Genomic DNA, 25,958 nt, shown 5'->3' on the forward strand with positions numbered 1-25,958 from the left:
CTAAAAGTTTAGGGGTGAGAGGAGGTGGGGAAAGTAAAAGTTCACTGGTGTAGGGGCACACAGAGGAAATAGGAATTCCTTGGAGAAGGGATATAGTAAGCACCTTTTAAAAATATAATAGTGGAAAAATGTATATTTGATTATGAATATCAGAAATTAGAAGGAAAGCATGAAGAGAATGGTAAAATATAGCACACCTTCCAAAATAGTAAGAGGGCAAAAGGGAACAAACAACACCTGGATCAAACCAACAATAGAAAAAAGGACAAGGAAGAAATAACAAAGGTGGATAAATTGTAAACATTAAATAAGTTGGAAGAAAAAACATCAAGGGAATCATTTTTTAAAAAGATTTTATTTATTTATTTGACAGGGAGATAGCGAGAGAGGGAACACAAGCAGGGGGAGTGGGAGAGGGAGAAGCAGGCTTCTTGCTGATGAGGGAGCCCAATGTGGGGCTCGATCCCAGGACTCTGGGATCATGACCTGAGCCGAAGGCAGCTGTTTAACAACTGGGCCACCTAGGCATTCCCAAGGGAATCATTTATGGCAAACTTCATGGTAAATCAAAATAAATTTTATGCCAGGATCATGGTTACAGTAACTCAAGGCTGGTGCAAAATCAAGCCTTTTTTTTTTTTTTTAAAGCTCAAATCCCATTTGAATGTTATTCACAACGGATACACTAAAAGATGAAAGACTGAAAAAAAATCTGATAGGGCACAAAGACACCAGCCCAGTGTAAATAAGTGAAAAAGCAGGAGTGGCATATTAATGTCAAAGTGGAATTTAATTTAAAAGAACTAAAAAGGATAAAGAGAGGCAACAAATTGTGAGAAAAGGCAAATTTATAAAATTGATACAATAATGTAGGGTTGTCTCACAAGACAAGGTCTCATTTTTTCTAGGCTTCTTGATTGCCCTGCCAAATCCCTGCACATTGTAGGCACTCAACAAATCAACTGAATTAACCCTGGCCTCAACTCAATCTCTCTACAGTAGCTTTGGGAATGAAGAATGTACAACTATTACAAGTATAATATAATATAATAATATTGTCTGCAGTTAGAAGAGAAGATACTACTTAGCATTTATATAATCATAAATAGCACTATCTTTGAAAGGCTGTCATGTAAAAGAGGGAGTAAATTTATTTGGTGTTGCTCCAGAGGGCAGAATTAAGGGTAATGGATGGAAGAAACAGAGATAAAGACTTTGGCTCAGTGTATTGCAAAAACATCCTCGGCACAACAGCCATTCAACAATAGAATGAGTGCCTGATAATGCAAGTTAAGATGTTTCTCACTAAAAGCATCAAACAAAAACCTGATGGCTAGCTGTTAGACATTTCTCTAATATCTCCATTGGGTAAAAGAGACTGGACTGGCTAACATTGGAAGTTCCTTTCAATTCTAAGATACTGTGATTCTATGGAAATAACTGAAATTAATATTTTCTTTTCACATATAGACTGAAGCACAGAGGGAGAAACTGACTAGAGCACTGAAATACAGTACTCATCTTGCAGATCATACTTTTCTTTCTCTCACTTTCTGAACATCAGGAGCATTTGACTATTTGACTTGAATTAAAAAAAAAAGGCATTTTTTCCCCCAAAGTTATGACATTCACTTTCAGCTTGGGAAATGGCTACCAATAATAATAACTGTACTCTCCCTGGAATTCTAACTTAATTCTAACTTAAATGAATATCAAAGAAGCTTAAACTTAACAGAAAGTAGATAAAAGGGAAAGGTAAAGCAAATCTCAAAATAAATCTCAGAGAATGCATGTAGCTTTCTTAATACTTTATGTACTTCAATTTCTGTGAAAGAAGAATATGTCTAGAAGGTATGATATCTTTTGACTAACATCTTTTCAGATTTCAGAGGGCTTTGAGAGCCCACTTTCAGTTCAGATTTTTGCTTTTTAAAATTTGCGTCTGCCTTAACTTACTATAATCCTGACTTTGACATTTTTTTTTTTTGCTTTATCATGAAGTCTACTATAAAATTCAAAACGAAGACAGTCTTTACCCAAGTTTAGATTTTATGGATTTCAGAGACAGCATTCAGAATGTAAATGCAGTTTTATTTTAAAATATTTAATATAAACACGCAGATGGACAACAGCTGTTAATTAGTTTCCTATTTCATCTGTTACACCAACTGTAGCTGTATCATTTTAAGATGAGTGAAGATGACAGTGGGAAAGTGAGAAAAATTCTAGGATTTGGAGATTAAGGAATAATGCCAGCTGATCATAGCAAGATAACAACAACAACACAACAAAACCCCCCAAAACCCCAGTTCTGGAAGTATACTAATCATATACTGATTTCCTCAGAGGCCCAGGGTAAATTCCTCAGCTACAAGTATTTTCTGGGTATCAACTTCATGTATTGATTAAACTTCATACTACATGTAGCCATCATTTAGTCCTTCTTCAGTCCCACTGGGTGTTTAGGCACTATAAAGTCATGTAAAGACAGAAGAAAACATGGTCCCTGCCTTTAAGTTTACAAGCTAATACAGAACACATAAGATAAAAATTTAGGAAAATGAATGAAATAAGCAATGAAATTAATATCACTGAATTCAAATACATTAATTAAAATGAAAATACATATAAAGTAAAATGGTATAAATGCTGAGTGGGACAGAATGATCAGAATTGGCATGGGTAATCAGGAAAAGTTTTCTGGAAGATATTACTTTCTAAGTAAGAAAACAATTTCTAAAAGTACAGTAATACCTGGAGATCATTTTTAGAAGAATCAGTAACATCAACTGTAACAGCAACTCTTAAGGCTTAAGAAAGGAAACTGTAGTAGCCACCAAAAAAGTCCGACCCCAAGAGTGGGAAGAATCTCTTATTGTTAAACACATTTGGTAAGTAGAAAGAATATTTTTGGTTCGTCAATAGAAAATGAGATACCTCTCTTAATAAATAAATTTATTTAGAAATCTATCAGAAAATAAATCTATTATGTTGACTCAAAAATTAAAACTTTACATATTGAGCAGAAAAGGTGTTCATTTCATAAGAGAAGAAAGGCAGTTTATAAAGATAACAAGAATTAATTAAATTTGGATCTAAATTCTCCCTGATAGAAATTTCTACTTTTAGAACAGTAGGTAAACACTAAGATATTAGGATATGTTTGTTTCACAAATTGGAAGACATGAAGCACTGGGCTTTGCCCAAATAATCACTGTAGTGTGAAGTCTACCTTGATAACCCCTTCTAAATACGCCAGTTTTATAAGAATCCAGTTTGCTATCTCAGTGCTTGTTCCCTTTCTGTTTCATGCTTTAATGTAAAGAGGCAGCTTCACAAATTGGCAACAACAGGAGCAGGCAATTCAAATCCCAAACACCAGTCTGTGACAGAGCCAAGCAAGCCCAGCAGATATGAGTGGAGCAGGCTTCTGTGATGGCAATTTTCCAGAAGGGGGAACTCTTTTCTTAATTATGGGAATTTCTCAGCCCTTCAGGCCTTGCAAAGCCTAAGTCAGCAGTTGGAAGCTACATTACCACGCTGTTTTAAAGATTTTATTTATTTTATTTGACAGAGAGAGACAGCGAGAGCAGGAACACAAGCAGGGGGAGTGGGAGAGGGAGAAGCGGGCTTCCTGCTGAGCAGGGAGCCCAATGTGGGACTTGATCCCAGGACCCTGGCATCATGACCTGAGCCGAAGGCAGACGCTTAACGACTGAGCCACCCAGGCGCCCTACCACGCTGTTTTAAAGCTGATGTAAAAATATAAACAGCTCAATAGTTAAAATCAGTTATAGACATGATATAAATTCAATTAATGCTGAACTTCAAGAAATCTTCCCCAAGTGGATTCTGTGTATTTGGATCATGATTACTGCTTATTATATTTAAGAGGTAAATGTATAACATCATCTACTTAAGCCTGAGGGAGCAGTTCCCCAACTTTTTAAATTAGAGGCTTCATAAATCCATTTGGAATGCTACTCCCTCTCCTCCCACTTTATATTTCTTTTTCTTCAGAAATATAAAATGAATTATCTCAGCCATAAAGCTTTATGTTGTACCCCTTTTGGGGATGTGTCTCAGTTACTAATGCAATTCTCTTGTCAGTGCCATACTTTCTGGTCTATTCCTATGGCTAAAGTTTTTGGACTCACTGTGAAGGGACCCTGTAAGCTCTTCTGGACAGTTGCAGTTTCTAGGTTCCATGGAAAGAGGGTGGTATGAAAAAGATGGCAGGGCTATCTAAATCTAGGAGATATACTCTACTAAGTACTATGCAATAGGGTCACCAAGACACACCTTTATGTCCTAGCCTTTGTGGAGCTTATAGGCTGGTGGGAAAGAAAACAGCCCTAACTTAATATAAATAAGTCTTTTTCCCACCCTGTTTTTTTAAAATTATGTTATGTTAATCACCATACATTATATCATTAGTTCTTGATGTAGTGTTCCATTGTTTGCATATGATGTAGTGATTCATTGTTTGCATATAACAACCAGTGTTGCTGACCTTAGGGGGAAAGCTCTGTTTTTCCCCATTGAGAATGATATTCGCTGTGGGTTTTTCATAGATGGCTTTTATGATATTGCGGTATGTAACCTCTATGCCCATACTCTGAAGAGTTTTGATCAAGAAAGGATGCTATACTTTGTCAAATGCTTTTTCTGCATCTACTAAGAGGATCATATGGTTCTTGTTCTTTCTTTTATTAATGTATTGTATCACACTGATTGATTTGTGGATGTTGAACCAACCCTGCAGCCCAGGAATAAATCCCACTTGGTCGTGGGGAATAATCCTTTTAATGTACTGTTGGATCCTATTGGCTAGTATTTTGTTGAGAATTTTTGCATCCGTGTTCATCAAGGATATTGGTCTGTAATTCTTTTTGATGGGGTCTTTGTCTGCTTTGGAGATCAAGGTAATGGTGGTCTCATAAAACGAGTTTGGAAGTTTTCCTTCCACTTCTATTTTTTGGAACAGTTTCAGAAGAATAGGTATTAAATCTTCTCTAAATGTTTGGTAGAATTCCCCTGGGAAGCCATCTGGCCCTGGGCTTTTGTTTGTTGGGAGATTTTTGATGACTGCTTCAATTTCCTTAGTGGTTATAGGTCTGTTTAGGTTTTCTATTTCTTCCTGGTTCAGTTTTGGTAGTTGATACATCTCTAGGAATGCATCCATTTCTTCCAGGTTATCTAATTTGCTGGCATAGAGTTGCTCATAATATGTTATCGTTGTTTGTATTTCTTTGGTGTTGGTTGTGAGCTCTCCTCTTTCATTAATGATTTTGTTGATTTGGGTCATTTCTCTTTTCTTTTTGATAAGTCTGGCCAGGGGTTTATCAATAAGAAACAGTTCCTAGTTTCATTGATCTGTTCTTCTGTTCTTTTAGTTTCTATTTCATTGATTTCTGCTCTGATCTTTATTATATCTCTTCTCCTGCTGGGTTTAGGTTTTATTTGCTGTTCTCTCTCCGGCTCCTTTAGGTGTAGGGTTAGGTTGTGTATTTGAGACCTTTCTTGTTTCTTGAGAAAGGCTTGTAGTGCTATATACTTTCCTCTCAGGACTGCCTTTGCTGTATCCCAAAGATTTTGAACAGTTGTGTTTTCATTTTCATTGGTTTCCATGAATTTTTTAAATTCTTTTTTAATTTCCTGGTTGACCCATTCATTCTTTAGTAGGATGCTCTTTAGCCTCCATGTATTTGAGTTCTTTCCGACTTTCCTCATGATTGAGTTCTAGTTTCAAAGCATTGTGGTCTGAAAATATGCAGGGAACGATGCCAATATTTTGATACCTGTTGAGACCTGATTTGTGACCTAGGATGTGATCTATTCTGGAGACTGTTCCATGGGCACTAGAGAAGAATCTGTATTCTGTTGTTTTAGGATGGAATGTTCTGAATATACCTGTGAAGTCCATTTGGTCCAGTGTGTCATTTAAAGTCTATTTCCTTGTTGATCTTTTGCTTAGATGATCTGTCCATTTCAGTCAGGGGGGTGTTAAACTCCCCCACTATTATTGTATTGTTGTTGATGTCGTTGCTTTGCTTTTGTTATTAATTGCCTTGTATAATTGGCTGCTCCCATGTTCGGGGCATAGATATTTAAAATTGTTAGATCTTCTTGTTGGATAGACCCTTGAAGTAGGATATAGTGTCCTTCCTCATCTCTTATTACAGTCTTTGGTTTAAAATCTAATTTGTCTGAAATAAGGATTGCCACCCCAGCTTTCTTTTGGTGTCCATTAGCATGGTAAATGGTTTTCTACCCCTTCACTTTCAATCTGGGAGTGTCTTTGGGTCTAAAATGAGTCTCTTGCAGACAACATATTGCTGGATCTTGTTTTTTTTATCCAGTCTGATACCCTGTGTCTTTGATTGGGGCATTTAGCCCATTTACATTCAGGGTAACTATTGAAAGATATGAATTTAGTGCCATTGTATTGCCTGTAAGGTGACTGTTACTGTATATTGTCTGTGTTCCTTTCTGGTCTATGTTGCTTTTAGGTTCTCTCTTTGCTTAGAGGACCCCTTTCTATATTTCTTTTAGGGCTGGTTTCGTGTTTGCAAATTCCTTTAGTTTTTGTTTTTCCTGGAAGCTTTTTATCTCTCCTTCTATTTTCAGTGACAGCCTAGCTGGATATAGTATTCTGGGCTGCATATTTTTCTCATTTAGTGCTCTGAATATATCATGCCAGTCCTTTGTGGCCTGCCAGGTCTCTGTGGATAGGTCTGTTACCAATCTAATGTTTCTACCATTGTAGGTTACAGATCTCTTCTCCCGAGCTGCTTTCAGGATTTTCTCTTTGTCTCTGAGACTCGTAAGTTTTACTATTAGATGTTGGGGTGTTGACCTATTTTTATTGATTTTGAGGGGGAGTTCTCTGTGCCTCCTGGATTTCGATGCCTGTTTCCTTCCCCAAATTAGGGAAGTTCTCTGCTATAATTTGCTCCAATATACCTTCTGCCCCCTTTCTTCTTCTTCTGGGATTCCAATTATTCTAATGTTGTTTCACTTTATGGTATCGCTTATCTCTCGAATCCTGCCCTCGTGATCCAGTAGTTGTTTATCTCTCTTTTTCTCAGCTTCTTTATTTTCCATCATTTGGTTTTCTATATCACTAATTCTCTCTTCTGCCTCATTTATCTTAGCAGTTAGTGCCCCCATTTTTGATTGCACCTTATTAATAGCCTTTTTGATTTCGACTTGATTAGATTTTAGTTCATTTCTCCAGAAAGGGTTTCTCTAATAACTTCCATGCTTTTTTCAAGCCCAGCTAGTATCTTTAAAATCATCATTCTGAACTCTAGTTCTGACATCGTACTAATGTCCGTATTGAGTAGGTTCCTGGCAGTCGGTACTGCCTCTTGTTCTTTTTGTTGAGGTTATATTTTCCATCTTGTCATTTTGTCCAGAGGAGAATAGATGAATGAGAGAACAAAATGCTAACAGGGTACCAACGTCCCCTGAAAATATAATCTAAACAAATCAGAAAAGACCTGAAACCAGGGTAAAAGAAAGGGAAAAAAAGAAAAAAGAAAAAGAAAAAGATAAAAACAAACAAAAACAGAACAAAACAAAAAAAACAGAATATGATCAGATATGATCAGGCTGGTGCACAGATCAGTGCCACACACTAGATTTTGGGTGTATTTTGGTCTTTTAGAAGAAAGTGCCTCCCAAAATTTTAAAGAAAGAAAAACATATATGTACAAAAATAAGGGTTAATACGATGAAGGGATGGAATATGACTGTAAAGATGAAAATTATAAAAGATTTTATAAAAGGAATTGATAAGTTGTTTGAAAAAAGAAAGAAGAGGATTTAAAAAAAGAAAAAAAAAGGGAGACAATGTGATTAGGCAGGAGACTAGAACAAAGCCATACACTGGAGATTTAGGGTATATTTTGATCTGTTAGAAGAAACTGTATCTCAAAATTTTAAAGGGAGAACAACTTATATATATATATGCCAAAAATAAGGGTAACTACTATGAAGGGATAGACTATGACTCTAAAAATGAAAAATAAAAATGTTTTTTAAAAAAAGGGATTGATAAGATGTTGGTTGAAAAAGGGAAAAAGAAAAATTCAAAAAAAAAAAAACAGTTTTAAAAAAATTAACTTTGAAAGACTAAAGAATCATGGTAATAAAGCCATGAATTCTATGTGCAGTATTCCCCTAGCGCTGGAGTTCTGCTGTTCTCATTGATCGGTAAACTTGGTCTTGGCTGGCGGTTCTTGCTGATCTTCTAGGGGAGGGGCCTATTGCCCTGGTTCCCAAATGTCTTTGCCGGAGGTGGAATTGCCCCGCCCTTGCCAGGCCTTGGCTAAGTAATCCGCTTGGGTTTGCTCTCGGGAGCTTTTGTTCCCTGCAAGGTTTCCATTCAGCTTTGGAAGATGACAGTGAAAATGGCGGCCTCCCAATCTCTGCCCCAGAGAAACTGAGAACTCGGGGCCCCACTCCTCAGTGTGCCCCCAGAGAAAAGCAGTCAATCACTCCCGTCTCCCTGGACTCCGCCGCACTCCGTGCTCACCCAGCCTGTGACCGAGTGTTTCTACCTCTGGCGCAGGACCCCGTGTGGAGTCTCCAAACCCAGCAGATCCCTGGGTGCGCTCCTGCGCCACTCCTCCTGGGGGAGGAAGGGTAGTCTTGCTGGATCTGCCGTTTGTTGGGTCTCCGCTGGAAGAGCAGTGTCCCGACTGTGCGGCGGATCACGGTTTATGGCAACCCTGAGCTGAGAGCCCACTCCTCGGCTCCCTCTCTGCAGCCGGCTTCCCCGCTCTGATACCGTGGAGCTCTGCCACACTCAGGCACCCCTGGTCTTTCTGTGACCCTGAGGGTCCTGAGACCACACTGTCCCGCGAGATTACCCCCCCCCCCCCCCCCCCCCGCTTAGCCACTGGAGCGACATCCCTCAGCGGAGCCGACTTCTAAAAGTTCCGATTTTGTGCTCTGCTGCTCTATCACTTGCCAGAAGAGGCCGACGGAGGCCCCCACCTCCGCCGTCTATCCTCCCGAATATCGCCTCGGATTCACTTCTCTGCACGTCCTACCTTCCAGAAAGTGGTTGCTTTTCTGTTCAGAGAGTTTTTGCTATTCTTTTCTTCGATCTCCTGTTGAGTTCATAGGTGTTCTGAATGGTTTGATCCCTATTCAGCTGAATTCCTGAGACCAGATGAAATCCAGGTCTCCTACTCCTCTGCCATCTTGCTCCGCTCCCCCTTCTACCCTGATTAAGCCACAGAAGTAGCAATTTCTCTAAGAAATTTTATCAGGAAAGTGAGGTAAAGAAAAAAAAAAAAGGAAAAACAGAGAAGAAAGTATGTGCCCAAATGATGACTATCTCAACCAAGTCTGGCCACAATTATCTTGGCTGGAACATATAATACACTCTACTCATTTACCTATCCAAACCTCTTCATTTGTTTTAGACTCTTCTTCGTAGTAGGGAAATAGTAGTAGCTCTTGCTGCCTAGGAAGACAAAAGGAGGCTAAGAGGTTATTTAACCAGCCACGGGGAAAAGAATACTAGGACATCTGTTGTCCCATATTCAAGGTAGAAATAGCATGGAGCTTAGAAAGAGTTTATCCCTATAAACTCACACCAATTTGTACCAATTAGAAATCTCTAGACTTGACTAGTTTTGTATTCAGGTCATACTCAGTGTTTCTTCTCTTTTTCTCTTATTTCCTGGCATTTGCTGACTAGCTACCATGCACCGACACTGTTCTAATTGCTGAGGAAACAGCCATAAGCAACTTGTTTTACATGCCTACCAGCAGTTGAGGACAGCAGTTGTTTTATTATCATTTTACCTCTGCTATCAACATAGCTTTGCATATGTCAGACAATCAAAAAATGGTCATAAAATGGATAAAATAAAAATTTAAAGACACTCTCAAATAATTGTGGGTATATGCCAAGATTTAGTTATACACCTGTTCATCATTTACTTACAATCGAGAAAGGTTAGGAACAACCTAATGTCTGACAACAAGGGATTGTATAAACAAATAATATTAAACTTTATACTGAGAATGACATATAGGCGTTTAAATGATATTGCAGAGGACTATGTGATAATAGAGATGGATGTTTATGATACACTGAGTGAAAATGAAAAGTTAAAATAAGACTGTGATTTCTTTGTTTTTTTATACTCACACACATATAAACTGTACACACATAGAACTGAAGAATGGAAGAAGAGTAATACTGGGTAATGGGATTATGTAATGTATGTATTAATTTCTTTTCTTTGCTTTTTTGTGAACCTGTATTCTCTAAATTTTCTTCAGTGAACATTTATTTGTTCTGAGATTAAAAAGTTACATTAAAAATGTACACTAGAACATCTAGAACAATGGCTCAAGAAGTGCATAATAGAACTGCACCAGGAATAGAAGATGATCATGTTATCCCCAATCTAAAATCTTCCAATGTTTTACTACTAATTATAACTCTGTAAACAGTATTAAAAGATACCATGCAGTCAGTACAAAGCTGACAACTTAGGGTAAGTCTTTTCTGCACAGCTGATTTGTAACTCACAGATTATGTTCCCAGAGTCTTTATATAAAATTGGTTGTTTGGAACTTAGAATACATTTCTAAATAAAAATCTGTAAGTACTATAGATGTTGGGTATGATTCTAGGGTAAACAAACAAACCTTAATTTAGCTCATAATGTTACTAGTATATTGCTGAATCACTCTTTAGTACTAGCCTGAATTATGGAAGCAAGATGGAAGACTGAAGAAAGAATGCTGAAATGTAAAGTGTTTGCTTATGACATCTTCTCACCTACCTTTCTTTGGTCTTTTTCTGCTACCAAGTGTACTTCTTGCTAGACCTTCAGTATCTTGCTATGCTAAGGTTCTGATGTGGTCTTGCTTAGTTATTTGCCCTCTGCCAAAGAACTCCAAGTTCTTCTTCTTCTTCTTTTTTTTTTTTAGGATTTTTATTTATTTACTTGCGAGAGAGAGTGCACAGAGGGAGAGGGAGAAGCAGACTCTCCACTGAGCAGGGAGCCCAATGCGGGACTCGATCCCAGGACCCTGAGATCATGACCTGAGCCGAAGGCAGACGCTTAACTGACTGAGCCACCAAGCGCTCCTAAAGAACTCCAGGTTCTAAGTGATTTGCTTCTGTTCATTCAGTGCAGAGGATTTACACAGATGTTGGATGTCTAGTTTAAACTCATTCACATTAATATGCAAACAATTCTTTGTCAGGTAGAATGCTCTTGAACACAATTGGATTTTTAAATATTAGATTATCAGAAGATACAGCAAAGTGAATAGAACACATTTAGCCAGTGTATGGGTTATCTGGGCTTAATAAAACACGTCTCCTAAATAGGCTATATCTTCAGGGTTGGGGAACAAGGAGATTCATGGTACCACTAAACTGTTCTTGTTCTTCCTGCCTTCCCCCCTTTCACTTCTCAAAATGCTTTTTCTCCCTTCCCTTCTTTTAATGTAGTGACAAAGGAGCTTTATATGGTGAGTAGGAAAAAGGTAAGAATAAGGGTGGCCATTTGTGAATCTAAGTTGAGTAATATAGGCCTGACTACCAAATTGTCATACATTCATATGTGTGCATGCTCTCTTCCCCTCTTTTCCTCTCTCCTTCATCCCCCTACCCCCATAGAAGATACTATGAACTTGGTATAACAAATTACCCAAAAGTAATAAATGCTGCAAAAGCAGCCCCAGCAGCTGTGGGAAGAAAGGTAAAGGAAGAGATTATAAAAGAAAGACCATAATAAATCCTCCTGCCATTTTCCCCATTTCTATATCACCTAAAGATTTGGATTCAGCAACTCAAGTCCTTATAATTCACTTGTCAATATGTAATTCACAGTTTAAACTAAATTTTCCTCTCTGGCTTTTGAAATGTTCATAGCTACTGTTTACTAAGGGGTTTTATTCATTACAAATGGACCTAGCCTATTTAGTTTATTAACCTTAATATTAATGAAATGTGGATGCTAACTCCAGTTAAAAGGGTAGGATGGTAGAGCAAAAGGAGAAAGGACCCTGAAGTTAAGACGGGCCTGGGTTGAACTCTTTACTCTGCCTTTTACTAGCTGCATGACCATGAATAGGCTGATTTTTTTAAGCTTCAGCATTATTATCTCCAAAATGGGGATAAAAGATACTTATCTGGCTCTGTTGTTTCAAGAAGCTTAAATAAGATACATACATGAAAGAATGTAGTATAGTGTTATACACACACACACACACACACACACACACACAATGGGTACTCAGTAAAGACTGACATGTTTGCAGTAAGGAGACTGGAGATTGGAGACTGGGAGGAAAGAGAGAAGTGGATCAGAATTGAAAACTTTTTTGTAGTTCTTAGTAATAACTGTCTTACTTATCTCTGTAGTACCAAAGACTGGTACAATGCCTGACAGAGCATAACCGTTTGTAAAATTTTGTTGAATTATTACAGTCTGCTTATCCATATATAATAAAACCCCAATTCTGCCACAGGTATAGAATATGCACCTTAGAAAGGTAGCAGAATAGAGGGTGAGTTAGAGGGGAACAAGACTTAAGGCATGGAGACCAGTTAAGATGCTAGTCTTGTATGTCTAGACAAAAAATAAATGGAGCCCTGAACTAAGCCAGGATGGTAGGAATGAAGAGATGGGAATGTAGAGAAGAAATACCAAGGAGGGAAAGTCTGTAGGACTTAAATATAAGAGCGAGTGGAAGAGAGGAGCTGTGATGACTCTTGTTCAGGTTTCTTCTGGCTTGGGTGACTGGCTGGTGGCTGAGACAGAAGAATGAAAGGAAACGGAACAGGGTGGCAGTGGGGAGGGGCAGTGAGAGAGGAGGGGGAATGGTTAGTTTTGGACAGGTTGAGTTTGCAGTGCCTACTGAACTTAAAAGAAAATGCACCTAGTAAGCAGGTGGATCTAGGCATGGAGCTCAAGATAGAGATAAGATCTAGGAGTCATTAGCATAAGAAATTAGAAGGACAGAAAGCCAAGAGTGAGCCATGGGGACCCTGAAATTTAGGGAATGAGCACAGGAAGAGGAGCTACAAAAACCAAGGAAGGATAGACTGTAAATGGAGCATGAAGAAATGGAAGTGGTGTATTGCTAGAGAGGGATGTAAAATTGTGGTAGAGACCTAATACCTGGGTTTTGTAGGTATTTTATTTGTGTTTGTAGTCACATATCATTTTGATAAGGCTTTGTAATCCAGATGAAGAGAAATCAACATTGACACTCTTCCGTTCTATGTAATAGCCTTTACAATGTCTTTTGATTTAGTCTCTTTTTTAAAAAAATTCTACTTCCAAATGTGAGTTTAAGCTCTGAAACTTTCCAAAACATTTTTATTACTAGTCTATAGTTTCTAGTACATTTCTAGTACATGTAATTTCAAAGGCAAGATCTATGTTTCAGCTTTGTATCTTCAATAGCCTTTGTCTTAAAATCCATAGTAGATGGCATGATTAAATTGACAAAATCCTTGTTATTTCTCGTGATCTGTGGACCAGCAGCTTGGTATCCTTGGAAGTTTGTTAGAAATGCAATATCTTGGCCCACCCCACATTTGCTAAATCAGAATCAGCATTTTAAATAAGATCTTCAGGTGATTCTCATAGGTACACAACACATACTTCCTGACTGAATAATTAATGAACCAATTGTATTGTTCTTATTTCTAGCCTATCTCCAACTTTAGCCCATGTTTTACCTTGTTCAAATTATTCTAAAATAATGGTTATTATGTGAATTCTGCTTTTTAAAAAAGTTTAAAATTTAAGTGAGTTGGGTAGTTCTGCATGGATTGCAAAGCCTTAAATTTCTACCAAATTGACCTCCATTATCCTTCTACCTGAACCTCTTGTTCTGACCAATCTGGCCTGACCTGTAGCTGTTTATTTCTACTTCTCTACTTTATTTTCTATATCTCTATTTTTTGTTCATTCCATGTTTCCTACTTGATTAATACACTCTTTTTCTAACTATACAAATTCTATTCATCCTTCATGTTTTAACTAACATTGCACCTTTATAAAACTCTGACCATTCTAGCGCATAGTGATGATTCTCTTCTGACATATTTATAGTTATTATCTTGTCTTCACAATGATAGCAAAGAATTGTAGATTGTTAATTTCAAGACAGCTTCCATTTTCACCTCTGCCACCAACTTGTATAATGCTGAGCAAGTTCATTTAACATCTCTGGGTTTCAAAATTTGTCTTAAAAAAAACCCAAACAAATGACTAGGAACCCCAAGAGTATTGTGTTCCACGTGCTGTGAGAAACTATATCTTACAGAATATATTTTAATATACACAAAATATTTATAAGTGAATACTTTAAAATATAGTTGTTAACTCTCAGGTATTTGAAGCATCCTTCCCGTAATCTCCACAGTACTCTCTTTTTAAATGAAATGTAGAATAAGCAAAGGCAAAATTTAGCTCAATTTAATCCAAATAAGTTACAGAGTCTTAATCTTCAATTTTAACATTTATCATTAAAATTATGTTGGTGATAAGAATAAGAGCTGAGAAGTAGAATCACCGAATTTAAAAACCAGACACCAATCTTTCTTTAAATACAAGAATAGAGCTCTTACTCCCTATTCTTATCTGTCATAGCTGAGCAGGGGTTCTGGGCTTACTGACATTCTTGAGCTATTTCTCTCCCTGCTTTACACAAAGTGTAGTTTCTCCCATGACCCTCGTGTTTCCCTGGAAAGCTTCACAGAGAGGCTTCTGTATAACATTTGCTTTCATTAGCAAAAGGCTACATAGGAAGGAGAAGAATGAAAAGGGAGGCAACCTTCACAGAGTATCAACAGGCTGCAGATTAAATGTACCTTGTTTCCTTTGCTAAACTCCAACATAGATTTCCATTAGAACAGTTATAAATTCTTTCCACCCCACATTCCATCTCCACATTCCAACCATTTACTCTGGGCCTCTTCAATATAGCACTCTCACTGAGAAAGTCTAGATTTGCATTGTTGTATTTTTAAAAAATTGTTCTCAGTTTTATGGAAGATATTTCCATCTGAGAAAAGAATATATACTAGAGATTTTCATACTCTCAGAATTGTCTACATATTGCTTATCATTTTATTGTTCTTTATATGCTGTTTTCAAGGTACATTTTGGAGTTATATGTAATATCAATATTAATTATTAGTAAAGGTCTACCGCAACTCAACAGACAAGTAAATATTAGCATATCAACATAAGAGGCTTTCAATGGTATACTGGCAGCATAGATAGTATATCAAGCAAGCATTTTTTTTATACAAAAGTACAAAAATAGAAGTAGACAGAATTATAGTCCAGAACAGCTTAACGTAAAAATGAAAAACAAACAAACAACAAGCTTCTTTTACCTTATAATATTCCTTAGAGCTCATTAACGCACTTGAAGGCAGGACCAGAGCCAGTTGTGGGTGGGAAACAAATCCTAAATGATCTGGTAAGTTGTTCTCTAGAGTTTCAGGATCTGCTCTGTGCTTTTGGAACTCTTGGGTTCCTCTTACCTCCTTTGGGAAGTTAATTTTTGTCCTCTTTAAAGGTGTATCTACGGATAACTTTTAGGTTTATATGAAAGGACAGGTTATTGGTGGTCAGGCCCAAATTCAAATAAATGCCCCCCCCCCTTTTTTTTCCAGTGGGTTCTTTCTACTTCCTTCCAAGGGCTAGGGAGCCTGGGTCAGGGTGATACTAAGCAGCCTGTGACATTGTCTTCACGAGCATGGGTTCTAAGTTGGCTGGCTACTTAGCTATGGGCTTCTCTAGAGCTAAGTATCCGGGTAAATACAAATGGTGAAGATTTTAAAAAGAATGACATTTGAAAGTATATCTAACAGCTTCTATTCCAATATCCTCAGAGAAAGAAAAAAACAAGGAGGAAAGAAGAGGACTTTAAAAAGTGAAAGGACATAAAAGTGACTCCCTTTCATGTTATTGGTAGGATGCTGTGTCCAAGGTTTGGATTATGCTGTGTCCAGGTTGGGCTTACGCTGGGGTATAGGTGTCAGAGCATATCTTGTGAAATGGTAAGGCAGAGCCTCTTCAAAAGCACATTTGCTGGGAAATTCCTACCTTGTCCTGGGGAAGAAGGATCCAGACATAATGAGCTTTATTCAGTTACAAGGTGGTGATAAAGGAAAGGGGCAATTATGGGGGACAGATACATCATGCTATCTGTCACTCAGATTTGTCTCCCAGCTCTGTCTCCACCAGGCTGATGTTTGAGTATTATTAAAAGCAGGCATGCCTCTTGTGAACTGGAAATCCTGGTGAGAGAGGGCTGAGTAGCAATGTCACATGGTAGTGGGATGCTCAGAAAGAGCAGACTTGCTCTTGATCACATGTGAAAATCTGTTGGAAGTTCATATAAATCCTTGGGGAATTTAGCAAAGGGCTGAGTTAATTTAGAATATAGGGTAATATGCTCTTAGAGATGGGCAATTCTAGTCAATGTGCCTCCATTTGGAAGGCAGCTATGCTCACCACTATAAGAACAACGCAATGTGCCTCCATTTGTACTTACAAGTGGGTGAAGGCTACAGAAACTTGGGTTACATAAGATACAAAAAAATCAATATGAAAGTCCTAGAAAACAATTGTACTTAAACTGCAAAGGAGCAGTTAGTGAAAATTTTAACATTCTTTATCTTCTTACTCATGTCTTTCCTGCCTTTCTTGAAACAAGTAAGTGTGAATAGGAATAATACCATCACCATTAATTCCATTAGAATAAAGCCAATGCTATAAAAAAAAATCCTTGGAAACTTAACATACCTATAGGAGAACAAAAATATTTCTCCTGTTGTAACAGACACTCCAGGACAATGTCTATCCCAAAAAGGCACAGACATGTTCATAATTCTTTGGCTTCTGAAGAATGAGATTAGTGAAAATTATGGTATTAAATTTCTTTTTAACAACAATCCCACCTAGTTAATACTCCCAAAATTCAAATGTGTACAATAACAACTTCCAAATAAAATCCAATACTTACTTGTCTCCCACAATTCCCAAGTTGATTGTGGGGTAACCATGTTCCTGAATTGTTGCTAAGAGGGTTGAACGATTGCTGTCTCGAATCTTTCCTGGTAAGAGGTCATCTTCAGGATTTAGCAGCTACAAAGCCAAAAAAAACACCACAAATTATTCTCTTAGGATGGTGTTGCCTATGGTTGATGGAAAAGAAATAGATCTAGTAAGCAGAGTTTACCTTATCTAACATCTACTACAGTATCTGGCACATAGAAGATACATGCCCAAAGGATCTCTGAATAAATATTGAGAGTATAGGAGATTGAAAAAAAACATTCTTCCAGAATTACAAAGCATGCAGAAATTTAAATGGTGACTAAACAGCAGGCCAAATATCACACCTGCTTTGGATACAGTTTGACAATAGTGCTCTGTAGAGATTGGCCTTCCCAGTGGTTGCTCACCAGGATGAACTAAATAAAACAACTTCCTTTATCCCTCCCAGTATTATTTTCCAGTTTGTCTTTCACTGAGAACATCTGAGGTAGAGACTGTGTGACATGATATTCTCAAGTATGAAGAGAATGACTGTTAATATTTTGTTTCAAGCTTTTTGATCTCTTCTGAAGTGAGATCAACAGTACCAAAGAAGCTGAACTTATTTGAAGGAGAGGGAGACAGGTGTCTTGTATCTTTATTAGCAAATTTACACAAATAATACTTAACTAGACATATGCACAATTATTCCATGACTCTGAATTGAGTCACTCTTTAGAGATTTAATATCTACCATTATATGTCTAAGAAAAAAATTATTAGAAGCTTATTCTATGTTAGGATGTTCCAGTGAGGCAGTGTGGTATAGTAGGAAGAGCTTGGGATTCAGACAAGATTCAAATTCAAGTTACCCAAACACATTATGCCTAATGTTCTCGACTATAACATATAGTAATAATAACTATCTTGAAAAGTAGTTGTCAGGATTGATTGAGGTAATGAACACTCAGTTAATATGGGTAGATATATAATAAATATGATTCTCTTCCTAAAGAGCACATATTTTACCCCATTTGTTCTCATATTTTACTCCTAGATGCTAGTACAGATAGAATTAGTCTATAGTGTGAATACAGATTTAGATTAGGTTATAAAATACTTAAGAGTAGGGGTCCTTAACACATGCAGACTTTACCAAAATGCAACTTTAATTTATACATCAATTTCAAGATGGACTTTGATTTCAGAAATATAAAATGAAAAACAGTACATCTTGGAAGTGAGGAAATCTGGAATATTATCTTAGGAGGTTGAAGGCAAGCCTGCACATTTTAGATACTTAGGCTGTTAATATGACCAATACTCAGGGTTTCATATCTCAGTTCTCCCAAACAATAACCTCTAGCCGTTCAATCTTCCTTCTGACTCAGTGGTGATACCATGTGGCAGGACCTTTGGCTTTACACTGGAAAAGTAGTAGCTTTGCAACCAACTGTCCCCTTAAAATAGTAGAGAAAAACTGATCATCTTATTCAGTGTCACCCGGGAGTCTTCCCTTCAAATACTGCATTAATTTAACTTAATCAGATGCCATGTGACTGACAGAGCTTAGAAAATTGCTACTGCAGTGCTAATATAGATTAATTTTCTGATCTTAATTAACACACAGTTATTGAAGTCATTATAATTTTATAAAGGCAAAGGCTTACAGCTCTTTAACTCCATTAATTAGACAAATTGCTTCAGAAAGAAAACTGTGTGGTTATATATATATATATATATTTTTTTTTTTTTCACAGAAGGGTACTGACCACCAACTAAATAAGAGTCCCTCTTATTAGGGTGTTTTCTTTGACATTCACATTCCTTTCCGTTATTTGCTGCAAACAGTTCTAGAAATAACAGAACAGTTAAAGATCATTGGAGAACTAGTTATTTATATGTAACACTGACATCATGAAATAATACCTGGTTAAATGAGGGTGTGGGATTTACGGTGCATTTTAAGTATTTTCAAAGAAAACAAACAATTGGATGGGAGTATAAGTCCGAATATAGAATAAATTCACAATATTTCCTTTTAAAACTTAATCTTATTTTCTGGTATCCTATATTTCTGGTCATCTTTGGAATGATGCCTGAAACTTGTCACAGTTAAAATACAAAAGAAAGAAAAATACAAAGTAAAAAAACATATAAACAATCATCTCCATACCTTGTTACTTTCCTGTCTACCATATATTAAATTTCAATTTCTTGTTTCTGTTCTTATCAATGGTGCCACTGCTTTCACACATTAAACCTTTGATTCTTTTTATTTCCCTTTGTAGTTCACTATCTTCCCAAAGATTACAATCCTTAAGAACATCCTAATATATCTCCTCTTTGACCCTATGTTTTCAGTCACGTTCTTACCAAGGCCCCCCCTTACATTCAGTATGTCTGAATGTTTGCAAATCCTTATAATTGGTTATCTTGCCTACAAAGTCTTTCCTTCTGAGAAATAAAACAGAAACATCAATTTGCAAAACTGTACTATTATTTGCATAACAGATAAACTGTACCAAACTATGAAATGTAACTCAAACAACTATCTTAAGTCAAATTGTTTTAACACAAACTTGTTTAGATTTATATGCTCCAAGAACAAGGACAAATTGAGACCATGATAACTCTACATGAACTCAAGTGCTCCAAAGATAAGACTGTTTCAGCGACTCACCTATTTTACAAATCTGATCAGTCTCTGCCTAGACCTTACTTACTAACTTCTACCTTAAAACCACCCCCAGTTCTCATGACCAACTTCAGTTCTCAAACTCCTGTAACTGTCCTGTAATTTCCTCCTTTTGGGACATTACCAGGACTGTGCCACAGTAATACTCTCCCTTGCTCAGAAATGTTAATATACACTGCTTTATATGATCAACAGGTTTCCCTGATGGTCGTTGTATTAAGACTTTGATAGTCATGTAGGTCCCCCTAAGACTTAGTTAGGCAAGAACCCTTTCTACCAGTTCTCATATTGGTTACATTGCACCTCATGAAGGTCTCTTGAGCCTCGTTGCTCTGTAGATTCTTTGTCTATGATGGTAAGTCCAGCACTTGCTTAAGGTCTAATCCTTTTTTGTTGAGCTTCCAAAGCTAGTTGATATCAATTTTTTTTTTTGTAAGAATAAGGTTCCAAGGACTTTTTGGTTATCTAATCCAATTTGTACAAATTTTTGTTTTCCTTGTAGAGGTGCTAAATAAAGCATTGATTTGATACTAATCATCCTATTTGTCAGCAAAAAGGATGTAGTTTATTTGGCTACATTGTTGTGTGTCTGTAAGAACTTTTCTTTATGTTTGAAAAACTGGCTTTGGAAGCCATCTCTACCTCTTCCCGCTGATTTTTAGGGTCACCTGTTAGGGATTCAACCTTAGTGCTAAGGACTTTAGACATAATACATAAGCAATATTTTCCCTTTTGACTGACCTTAGCTAATGAATTCATGGGTTCATCTAATAATAAACTTGTGCCACCTCCTGGCATAACTCTAGCTTGTTTTATTTTTCTCGCATTTATCTTTCTAAAAAGTATAAACTTGGGGTGCCTGGGTGGCTGGATCAGATCTTAATCTCACGGTTTTGAGTTTGAATCCCATGCTGGGCTCTACACTGGGCGTGGGGCCTACTTAAAAATAAATAAATAAATAGCACAAATTCATCAAGAACAATTTGGAATTCCAGTGGTCATTTTGGGGTACATATGACATGACCACATCTATTCACTTAAAAGCATGTTGAGAACAAAGGGGAATATATTTATGAATATTCAACACAGATTAGCATTTTTATTGTGCCAAGCTTCAAAATAAAGTTTAAATAAAAATATAAAAAATTTAAAATTTTTTTGTTTAACCCTCATGAGGAGGTTCTCTGTCTCCTTTCTAAAAGAGAAATCACTATGGACTCTGAGAAACAAACTGAGGGTTCTAGAGGGGGGGGATGGGTTAGCCTGGTGATGGGTATTAAAAGAGGGCACGTACTGCATGGAGCACTGGGCATTATATGCAAACAATGAATCATGGAACACTACATCAAAAACTAATGATGTAATGTATGGTGATTAACATAATAAAAAAAAACCAAAAAAAAAAGAAATCACTTAGTTTATTTTAAGAAACATCCTTCTTTGTTTCTGTTCTTCAGGAATTTAATCCTATGGTCTTGATTGAATTACCAAAGGTCCTAAAATTGGCTCTAATGACTCACTTTCCCTTTTTTAGGTTTTGAAATGGGTTTGTCTGCATCTAAGACCTTTTCTCTCTTTGCAAAGGGAGGATAATTAGACTTTTATAGTGGTTAGTAACTCTTTCCATATCCCTTGCAAGCAGCTCCCTTATACATTCCTACTTTTCTTTCTCCCATTTCTAGAAAACTCAATTCACTAATTGATCAAAAACCAATTCTAGTCATTATGGACACACCTTAGAAATACGCAGATTAAAAAAAAAATACTCAGACAGTCCAGATAAACAGATCTAACACAAAGAGAGGGGCAAAAAGTCAGATTATAACCTCTAATGGAGCATGTTCTTACTCTAAATAGCTTTTGATTAAACTCTGGGAAAAAAGTTTTAATTGAGAGTTAAACTAATTGCCTTGGTTACTGGGTTATAAGAAAAAAGAACATTTGGACCTTCCAAACATAATTTAAGAATCTGGTTTATAAATACAGAGGTTTACAAATTGTATTTGAAAAAAGTCCACATTCTATTTCTATTATGATGACTTTTTGTACAAATTAGACTGATTTGATAATCTTGGTTTAAAAACTGTCTTGACTTTAATAGTATGTAAGAAATTATACTAGAACAATATTCTAGTTTAATTTTAATCTTCTCAATTTCCTTTCCTGGTTTTGCTACAAGATAGCAAAATTTGTGTTCATCTAAGTCTGAGAATGATGATATGGAATGTGTCTATGAAAAGAGGCTGATGAGGTCCAAGACATGCTACCCCAAAATATGGCAACTGTTACACTGGATGTTTCAAGCTGAACGAATTTGAGAAATGGCATGTGTAGGAAGGACTTTCTGATCTCCTTAAGCAGGTCATAAAACCCTCATGTGAGAGGTGCCCTCCCTATGCCTGGAGGAAAGGAGCATTCTTATGTCTGAAGATGAAGGGACTCAGAGGAATCTGAATGAACAAGCCTTGCTGTTTCCCTCAGTTTACTATACTTTCCTCATACCCTTTATCCTATTACCTTTTTCCATGACTTTCCACTCATCAAACCTAATATAAAAAGGCTGGTGTTTAACATTTCTTCAGGTCTTCATTTTCTTATGAAGGCTCTTATGTCACATAAAACTTATATTAAATAAATGTGTATGTCTTTTCTCTTGCTAATCTGTCTTTTGTTATAGGGGTAACAAAATTTAGAACTTGAGACATTAAAGGCTTGAGGAAAAAAATTTTTTTTCCTCCCCTACAAGATGAATTATTTTTTTGAAGATTTATTTATTTATTTTAGAGAGAGAGCAAGAGAGCGAGAGAGCGAGAGCATGCAAGCATGAGCAGGGGGAGGGGAAGGAGAGGGAGAGAGAGAATCCAAGCAGACTCCCCACTGGCATGGAGCCCAATGTGGGGTTCAATCTCACAATCATGACCTGAACCTAAACCAAGAGTCAGACGCTTAACCAACTGAGCCACCCAGGTGCTCCAATAAATAAATCTATAAAGAAAAATTGTTTTAACACCAGCTCATTCAGAACTGTAATTATATATTCACAGAAAGTTATGCAAATAGTACAGAGAGGTCTCAGTACCCTTCACCCAGTTTTCTCAATGGTTACATTTTATATAACTATAGAATAATATTAAGACCAGGAAACTGACATTGGTATAAGGTATATGTATACTTCTTTTTCCACCTCAACACATATGTAGATTTCTGTAACCTGCCACCTCAAATCAAGACACAGGACTGTTTCATCACCTCAAAGATATATCCCTCATGCTATCCCTTTATAGTCACATTCTCCCTCCTCTCCATCCCTAACCTATGGGAACCACTAATACATTTTCCATCTTTATAATTTTGTCACTTTAAGAATGTTATATAAATGGAATCATATAATGTGTAAACTTTTAAGATTTTTTTTTTCCTCACTCAGCATAATACCATTGAGATCCATCCAGGTTGCTGCATGTAGCAACAGTTCATGTCTTTCTATTGCTGTTTCCAGTTTTGGGTATTACACATTAGGTAGACGACTTATATTTAATGTAATTATTGATACGTTAGGGCTTACATCTGCCATTTTACATTTTGTTTGTTCTTTTTTGTTTTATTTTTTCCTTTCCTTCTTTTTTTCCCCTTCCTCCGGATTACTTAAATATTTTTTAGAATTCCACTTTGATTAACCTGTATTATTATTATTATTATTATTAAAGATCTATTTATTTATTTGAGAGAGAGAGAGAGAGCGAGCACACATGTGCAGGTGTGTGAGTGATGGGGGGGAGGGGCAGAGGTAGAGAGGGAATCCCAAAGCAGGCTCCTCGCTGAGTGCAAGCCCTACACACCTTGATACCAGGACCCTGAGACCATGACCTGAGCCAAAATCAAGAGCCAGCTGCTTAACTGACTGTGCCACTCAGGCACCCCTCACCTGTATTATTATTATTATTATTTTAAATTTTATTATCTTATGTTAATAACCATACAATATATCATTAGTTTTTGATGTGGTGACCCACGATCCATTGTTTTCGTATAACACCCAGTGCTCCATGCAGTACGTGCCCTCCTTATAATACCCATCACTGGGCTAACCAATCCCCCCCTCCCCTCCCCTCTAAAACCTTGTTTGTTTCTCAGAGTCCATAGTCTCTCATAGTTCATCTCTCCCACCGATTCCCTCCCCCTTCATTTTTCCCTTCCTTCTCCTGATGTCCTCTGTGCTATTCCTTATGTTCCACAAATAAGTGAAACCATATGATAATTGACTTTTTCTGCTTGACTTATTTCACTTAGCATAATCTCCTCTAGTCCCATCCATGTTGATGTAAAAGTTGCGTATTCATCCTTTCTGATGGCTGAGTAATATTCCAGTGTATATATGGACCATATCTTCCTTATCCATTCATCTGTTGAAGGGCATCTCAGCTCTTTCCACAGTTTGGCTATTGCGGACATTGCTGCTATGAACATTGGGGCGCATATGGCCCTTCTTTTCATTACATCTATGTCTTTGGGGTAAATACCCAGGAGTGCAATTGCTGGGTCATAGGGTAGCTCTATTTTTAAATTTTTGAGGAACCTCCACACTGTTTTCCAAAGTGGCTGTACCAACTTGCATTCCCACCAACAGTGTAAGAGGGTTCCCCTTTCTCCACAACCTCTCCAACATTTGTTGTTTCTTGCCCTGTCCATTTTTGCCATTCTAAATGGTGTAAGGTGGTATCTGAATGTGGTTTTGATTTGAATTTCCCTGATGGCTAATGATGATGAACATTTTTTCATGTGTCTGTTAGCCATTTGTATGTCTTCTTCAGAGAAGCATCTTTTCATATCTTCTGCCCATTTTTTGACTTGATTATTTGTTTTTTGGGTGTTGAGTTTGAGAAGTTCTTTATAATCTTCGATACTAGCCCTTTATCTGTAGTGTCATTTGCGAATATCTTCTCCCATTCTGTGGGTTGCCTCTTTGTTTTGTTGACTGTTTCCTTTGCTGTGCAGAAGCTTTTTATCTTGAGGAAGTCCCAAAAGTTCATTTTCCCTTTCATTTCACTTGCCTTTGGAGATGTATCTTGAAAGAAGTTGCTGTGGCCGATGTCAAAGAGGTCACTGCCTATGTTCTCCTTTAGGATTTTGATGGATTCCTGTCTCACAATGAGGTCTTTCATCCATTTTGAGTTTATCTTTGTGTAGGGTGTTAGAGAATGACCGAGTTTCATTCTTCTGTATATAGCTGTCCGATTTTCCCAGCACCATTTATTGAAGAGACTGTCTTTTTTCCATTGCATATTTTTTCCTGCTTTGTCGAAGATTATTTGACCATAGAGTTGAGGGTCCATATCTGGGTTCTCTCTTCTGTTCCATTGGTCTATATGTCTGTTTTTGTGCCAATACCATGCTGTCTTGGTGATCACGGCTTCGTAATAGAGCTTGAAATCAGGCAACACGATGCCTCCAGCTTTGTTTTTCTTTTTCAACATTTCCTTGGAGATTAGGGGTCTTTTCTGATTCTATACAAATTTTAGGATTGTTTGTTCCAGAACTTTGAAAAATGTCATTGGAATTTTGATCGGGATGGCGTTGAAGGTATAGATTGCTCTGGGCAGCACAGACATTTGAACAATGTTTATTCTGATCCAGGAGCATGGAATGTTTTTCCATCTTTTTGTGTCTTTTTCAATTTCTTTCATGAGTGTTCTGTAGCTCCTAGAGTATAGATCCTTTACCTCTTTGGTTAGGTTTATTCCGAGGTATCTTATGGTTTTTGGTGCTATTGTAAATGGAATCGTTTCTCTAATATTTCTTTCTACAGTTGCATTATTAGTGTATAAGAAAGCAACTGATTTCTGTGCATTGATTTTGTATCCTGCCACATTACTGAATTGCTGTATGAGTTCTAGTAATTTGGGGGTAGAGTCTCTTGGGTTTTCCACATCGTGTCATCTGCGAAGAGAGAGAGTTTGACTTCTTCTTTGCCAATGTGAATACCTTTTATTTCTTTTTGTTGTCTGACTGCTGTGGCTAGGACTTCTAGTACTATGTTGAACAACAGTGGCGAGAGTGGGCATCCTTGTCGTGTTCCTGATCTCAAGGGAAAGTCTCTCAGCTTCTCCCCATTGAGGATGATATTTGCTGTGGGTTTTTCATAGATGGATTTTATGAACTTGAGGAATGTTCCCTCTATCCCTATACTCTGAAGAGTTTTAATCAGG

General features: G+C 37.1%; 1 protein-coding gene across 3 annotated transcripts in view; it reads right to left on the reverse strand.

The window, feature by feature from the left end:
* GPHN (gephyrin) overlaps positions 1–25,958 on the reverse strand; it is a 626,989-nt gene that overhangs the window by 40,446 nt on the left and 560,585 nt on the right. For all 3 annotated transcript variants that reach the window (XM_028101094.2, XM_028101105.2, XM_028101100.2), the window contains one exon: positions 17,041–17,162. In XM_028101094.2, coding sequence (XP_027956895.1) covers positions 17,041–17,162 — 122 coding nt within the window. The remainder of the gene's footprint in view (positions 1–17,040; positions 17,163–25,958) is intronic.

Source organism: Eumetopias jubatus, unplaced genomic scaffold, assembly GCF_037043125.1.
Source record: "Eumetopias jubatus isolate StellerSeaLion01/CBP00866 unplaced genomic scaffold, mEumJub1_p1.0 scaffold_7, whole genome shotgun sequence".
Taxonomy (NCBI): Eukaryota; Metazoa; Chordata; class Mammalia; order Carnivora; family Otariidae; genus Eumetopias; species Eumetopias jubatus.